Source organism: Lottia gigantea, assembly GCF_000327385.1.
Source record: "Lottia gigantea unplaced genomic scaffold LOTGIsca_18, whole genome shotgun sequence".
Classification (NCBI taxonomy): Eukaryota; Metazoa; Mollusca; class Gastropoda; family Lottiidae; genus Lottia; species Lottia gigantea.
Genome location: NW_008708301.1, coordinates 2263072 through 2270202, shown reverse-complemented (window position 1 = coordinate 2270202; position 7131 = coordinate 2263072). Strand labels below are relative to the sequence as shown.

The window sequence follows — 7131 nt, the reverse complement described above, 5'->3', positions numbered from 1 at the left end:
ATTGAATAATGAAATATGTTTGACGGCCTTACCGGTTTGTTTGAAGACTACTTTATTGACTTTAACCTTCATGGGAAACTCTATTTGAATCAGACAATTACCTCGAAAAGAAAACTCTTGCGTTTCGCCGATATCGAATACGCTTTTAGGTTCTCCGTATGCGAGAGAACCCACTTTTATTTCTGCTTTGAATCCGTATTTGTTTGATTTATAAATTTGGTCTTTTCTATCGAAGACAATGTCACTTTCGAATGGAAGATTGAAATAATACGATTTGTCCGTGACAATAGCTTCTAATTTGGTCAACTTTCTCTCTTGTCTCAAAAAATCGTCATGAATTCTAGATACTAAAAGATTGACCTGTTCTTTAATATAATTTTTCATATCATCTCGAAATTTATTTTGAAGAAAGTTTTTAATCACACCCACTTCTTTTTCTAATTCGTCCGTGATTTTAGTATCCAAAGCAGTCAATTCTCGTTTCAACGTATCTTTGTCAATGGGAAGTGTGTTAATTATATCTTGAACATCTGATTTTTGCTTCGCGATCTTTTCGTTCAAATTGGATATCGAATTTTGTAACTCGGTTTTGTCCGCGGTCTTGTCTAGTTCTGCTAGCAATTCGCCAAGTTTTCTTTCCAAAGCGGTTAGTTTTCGTTTCAATCTATCCTCGTTTACATTTGGGTTGTCTATTAAATGTTGGACATCTATTTTTACGTTCGTAATCTTATCGTCTAATTTAGATATTAAATTTTGCAACTGACTTGTTTTATCCACTTGAATAAGACGTTTCAAACTCGTTAACTCTTGTTGTAGTTTGGGTTCGTCCACAAGATTTTTAATATTTCGTCTGGGTATCTGTTCACGTCATTTATTCTATTTTCAACATGGTCCTGATCTATTTGAATTGCGTTTATTTGATCCAGTAAATATTTCTTGTTCACGGCATCGTTATCGTTTCCTGGAAACTTTAAATTAGTTATTTTGAAATTGTTCATATCGATATCCCCTTGTAAGGTGTCTCCGATTTGATCCACGAAAAAAGGTTTCGCTTTGTTTATAAACGCCGTAGAACGGGATTTTTAGATTCTAGAGGTAAAGACCCTAATCCAAACTTGTTTATCTTCATTTTCGAGATTCATTTTTAAAAGTCAGTTTTTTGAAGTTCATTTTGATAAAACCTTCCTATTCTTTGTCTTGTTCTTTGTCTTGATCGATCAATTCATACGTGGGAGGCGATGTGTTGTTTACTTTATCAACGATGAATATCTCGTTAGTCCAATAGCCGACGTAACCTTTCTGAAACAATGATTTATATTTAAAAATACGAACTCGATCTCCAACTTTGAATTTGGGTTTAATATTCAAATTGCTAATCTCGTTTTCAAAGTTGTTTCGAGTGTTGACGGACTTTATGATATTCGGGTTATTAGAGGCTTGCGTTGGCGTCACACCTATAGACGAATGTATTTTGTTATTGTATTCGTCGACAACAACTGGTAATATTTTAAGCCATTTTTGAGATTTCAATTCCGTGAATTTCTTGAATAATTTGCTTTTAAGAGTCCTGTTGAATCTTTCTATCACTACGGCTTTACCTTCGTTATGCGTGCTGTAAATTTCAAACCCCAGAGATTTCACATTTCTGTTGTAGAATTCGCTTCCTTTATCAACCCACAACTTTAGGGGTCGTCTGTCGGATTGTTTCATTATGGTTTCGAATGCTTGTTTGACAGTCAGACCCGATTTGTTTTTCAAGGGAAAGACCCAAGCGTATCTCGTGTATATGTCGATCACCGTCAAACAATACTTGTACCCTCTCTCGACTGGCATGTTTATTAAATCGGCTGACCAAATTTAATCTTTATCAAAAACTTTGACTTTGAGGTAATGTTTGTTTTTTCGAAATTCTTTGTGAATCTCGTCTGCTATGCCCATACCCAATTTCAATTTTGCCTTCAAGAGTTTTATGATAAGAGCCCTCTGTAATTTCTCTTTGAAAGTGGGATTGGGAATATTTTCGAGTTCGTCTATCATTTGTTTGTCTGCTTGGTGTCTGAATGTTACGTCTTTGTTTCTGTACAGTATGTCGTGTTTGAGCGCTGCTGCGTCAACTCTATTAACGGGTTCTTCCCCTGGTTTGGGATTATCATTTTCGTCTAAACGCAGATCTAACCTAGTGCCTGGACCTGTATACTACTTTTACAACCTTGCAGGAAAGGCGTAGACGGCACAAACTTATAATGATGTACAATAATCTTACTCCACCTCAATTATCAGACCTTGTTGTAATAGATACTTGAAACCCAAACATCTATCAATTCTATATCCGCTTTCAAATCTTCTCTCAAAATCAATGACCAAACAGTACCATCATACTTTTATTTAGGAACTCGAAAAAATCAAATACTGCATTGCCGTTTGCGTCTTTCCTGTAGTGATCGAAATGGCCGACAAAGTTTTACGTCACGTTTCGGAACAACCTGCATGCGTTTGTGGTCACTATTTTGAAGACGCCGAGAATTACCTCATCCACTCCACGGCTCCTTACATTTGGATGCCCGAAACTTCCATCAAAACTTATAAATTTAGATATCTTGCTTAATGGATCTTATTCTCAGCTTGAGTCAGAAGAATTTTTAAAACTGTTCATAATTTCATTTCACTTTCAAAACGATTTTAAGTTATTATTTCTAAATTAGTTTTACTAGTATGATCGATATTATTATTATTATTATTATTATTATTATTATCATTTTTCCCTTTTAAAGCAGCCTCACTTTTTCCATAGATGTTTTTGAAATAATTGTTCATACGTTTGAGTTTACATATATATATATTTATTTACTTTTCTTATAAGTTATATTAAATTTGTAATGGAGAGGGGGTTATATAGGCATAAGCCTGTTCCCCCTTTAATGTATTAATAAAATATTGTTTATAAAAAAATATGTATAATAATTTTATAGTATAATGCGAAGGTAGTTGCTTAAAGCTGGGCGAAGCATTCGAACCACAATATAAAATTACTTTGACTTATTGACTTTCGAATATATGTCACTGTCGTATTCAGTGTGGATTTGTCTAGTTCGAAACCCTATGGACTCTAACCCCGCATCTTAGAACTATTCTGAACGCTATCAGCAAGAGTTTATGACAAGATTTCTTTATATTTCCTTCTCTAAGATGGAACAAACAAATGCCAGAGTTAATGTTATAGGAATTCCATTTCTTATTTTTATTTTTGCAAAATAGATGTGCCATTCAGTTGCTTTGATTTAAATTCTTCCTTCGAAACAAAAACAAAACCTGTAAAGGGTGCTAGGTTATTTGCGAAATTTCTTAAAATTAATGTCTTAAAATAAATGTCTTAATTAAATTAGGCAATTTTTAAACATATTATAGATAATTTTATGTGTTGCATACTAAATATGAGATTAAATTAAAACGTTATTCGAGTAGAATAAAATTGTATTTTCTTAATATCGCATTCAAATTAATATTTTGTAATTATTGTAGTTTGATGATTTATATATTATGGTTTGCATTTTCAATTCATATACTGTTTTTAGTTTTTCAATTTTTTAGAACACATTGAATCGAAAAGTGATCTGAATCGTATATAGAAAATAAATCATTAAAAGACGGGAACAGTTCAAAGGATGCCACAAAGTACTCCACTGTCCTTGACCCATTGTTTGAATGATCAGTAAAACACACATTTTGATCTTTAGTGAAACGCCCATTCACTATGTGTATACTGAATTTTTTGCATAGATTTATAAATTGGAGGTCAAAGTTGTTAACCTTATGATCGTTGGAACAAATTAAATCAAAGATGTCATTTGCATATATTACTTCCGATACGTGACCGAGGCTATCATTGCAATGAAATCTTGGTTGGACCATGATATGCAGTTGAGATCTCCAGCTAACGGAATGTCGGCATTGGGGAAATCACCTTCAATCCGAACCAGAATTTCACGAAACATAAATGAAAATAACAGAAAACACAAGGGAATATATCATGGCATAACACACTTCTTTAATAACAGAGTACATAGCTATTCAACACAATTTACACGTGTCTTCATAAGATGAAACGAAGGAGGGGGTAAACAAGAGAATACATAGCAAAAATACGGATACTAGTGAAAATAAGAATCGAGTCTTTTGGAAAACTGTCTAATAGAAATACCACAATGTCTTCATTCAATTTCAAAATCGATACAACCTTTTAGCAATAGAACAATATATGAAAAGCTTAAGATAGTAAACATGACATCTAAATGTGTAAATCTGAATCAATTATTTTAAAAGGGTATACAGTTTTTTTTTTAAAGTTTACATTATCAAAAACGTCGTAAACCATACTTCTAAATATTTTTAAATTAATGCTTTTTATATCTATGTATCTTCTTGATCAAACTGAATTTGTTTTAAAAGAGTTTATTGAAAACGGCATTTAAAAAATAACGGCTGGTTTTTTTTTTAGTTAAAACTTTCAGATGGGTTAAAGGGCACATTTCTCTAGATTTTGGTGTATAGTTTTCATAAATACGAGCAAAAACAATGTTTGACCTACGAAAAAAGCAGAATTTCCCTTCTTTCTCAGCCTAAAGCTGACACTAACACCTCACTCATGTGAAGAAATTGATTTGACCTTTGACTGATGAATATAAATCTTGAAGAGAAACTGACTCCTGGTTGGTTACATGATGTTATATTATAGACTAGCAGACCAATTGCTTCAGTATCTTTGTAACATATTCGGCTTCCATTAAATGTTTTTAAAGTACATTCTCCAAAGTAGCTCAACCTCATTTCAAAACCTTTCAGTCGATCAACGTTCACTGCAAAATAAAAGCCGAGTAAATCTATTACTGTACACAAGCATCAATAGGGCGTTTTCCAATCTTCTAAAGTGACATTAAAATGTTGGATGAAAGAAGCTTAAAACCAAATAAAACAAATACATGAAGACGATTACCGAAATTGATGCTGATTTGACAAACCCAGTCGCAAAGAGGCATCTGGTGCTTTTTGCCAAGTTTATGACAATAAAGCCTACATATATCGATGACATCACAGTCAAGTTCCAAATTGACCAAATTTGTTTTTTAAGGAATTGCCCTTGATTTATTGAAAGGGTGTAAAATATGATCTGTAGATCATTTTGACTACAGAATTGATTTGGATGAAATCTGAAATAAATGTGTAAATTGTCGAGATTTGTTGATGTGTGAATTTGATCAACTGTTTTGAGGTATTGTCCAGACATATAACATATCTTTTAAAATTGACAGGAGAGCAGTAAGATTATAATAATATGATGTATTTAGGTATTTGCTATTGATTTTAAAAACAAAAACTATTGAATAATCGACGTAAAACATGCTATAGAAAATGATCAGATACTAAAAGGACAGGTTCGCCATTTACGGGGGTTGAATTGGGTCTTTAATATTTGTAAATAATCTTTTTAAGTATTAGAAATGTACGAAAATTGCTGTTTGATATTCTAGTAATGTATTTGGTGAAATGTTAAACATCCATTGTTGGGCATAATTTGAATTTCAAGATTTGTCACCAAAGAAATTTTACTTGACAAATTATTGATTTAGAGAACGAATTTTGATTTTTATGAACTAAGAATCATTTTGTGAAACAAATGTCAAAAATGACCAACATATGAAGGAGTTGGAATTAAGCATTACGGACTAAGGATTAAGGATTTATATTGGGCTGTTCGGTCTTCCATAGTCATTAATTTATTTCCATTCAACAATAATTTAACTCTGTCCTGATATGAATATTTATTAAATCGGGGCTCGTTTAGTTTGGTTATTATTTTTATTTCCCGATTGACAGTTTTTCTCGACATTTTGAAACGTTCAAAGCAGAAATGATAGAAGTGCATCATTTGCCATGTGCGCACCTTGACCTAAATTATAGTTGCTGAATTGTAGGCCTACTCGTTTTACTGATTAGCTTAGTTACAGAATTCCACTTTCTGTAACTAAGGCACGCTCGGTCAAAATGGTACACCTATTCCTTTAATAAATACTTTTGAACTACAGATGTACGGAAGATCTTGAATATGAGAACATTCATGTTGTAGTCACTACAGACTCGATTCTGATACGTGGGCGTATGTTACCTTGCCTGGTAGTTTTCCGATATACTCACTCTGTGTTGTTTCTTTCCTGTTATTTATAACCACAGATCCAAAATTGTATGTTTTCAACAGGTCAACACACCACCATTCCAGGTCAGAATTTAGGGTATGAATATGGCCTTCGAAATTCCCGTTATTTGCCTTACAAGATGCTTCGCCTTCATATATGCTGCTCATTGCGGTTGGTTTATTGAGAGCAATGTTATCTTCAAAAGAACCTGGAAAATACCATTATATCATGTAGAAACATGTAAGATGGGTTACTATATTCTGAGCTAATAATGTATCTCATTGGATATATAACTGTTTAAGAAGTTAATTATATACATCCTGGGCATAGGTAATCAATTGAGAAATGTACACGTGTACACGTTTTTATGCGAAAGAGAATGACTTCTAATAGGGGATCTAGATCGAGATCTCTTCCTTTTAGGAATGGTATAGGCCTGTAAGGAGGATAAATTAGAATCTTTATCCGAAGACATTTTACCCATATTCTGCCAGGCAGTCCCCATTGAGGCAATGGACTGAGACATATTGTTCATTGTGTCCTGTAATGACATTAGGAAGTCAACCGGTAGAGCAGCTGTAGCAAGGGAAGAAGCTTGAGAACCTGGAACAGGTAAGGGAGATGTCACCGGAGGTGATTGGATATCATCTTCTTCATAAAGAATATCATCTTCTTCCATTCTCTCAACCTTCGACTTCGAGGTAGAGACGGCCATATTGAAAAAACTCTGACCCTAATACTCGTGAAGGATTCACATAAAAAAGTTAAAATCAGCGATAATTGGGACAATTATTTACGCTGAAAGATCTAAATAACAGTCACAAGTTAGGAAAAAACTTTAGAGAGCTAAAAGATCTAATCGATAAGTTTTGAAACTTATAAAAAACGTAATTTCTGTGGAACACAGAAAAAACTACATCGACACTAAAAGATACGATGCGGA

General features: G+C 33.3%; 1 protein-coding gene across 1 annotated transcript in view; it reads right to left on the bottom strand.

Annotated features, from left to right (window-relative positions):
• LOTGIDRAFT_158863 (hypothetical protein) overlaps window positions 1-6903 on the bottom strand; it is a gene marked incomplete at both ends in the record, with an annotated part of 9962 nt that extends 3059 nt beyond the window's left edge. Inside the window, 3 exons of the mRNA XM_009052283.1 lie at window positions 102-858; window positions 6161-6396; window positions 6540-6903. Of these exons, the coding sequence (XP_009050531.1) occupies window positions 102-858; window positions 6161-6396; window positions 6540-6903 (1357 nt within the window). The remainder of the gene's footprint in view (window positions 1-101; window positions 859-6160; window positions 6397-6539) is intronic.
• Window positions 6904-7131: the final 228 nt, after the last annotated feature.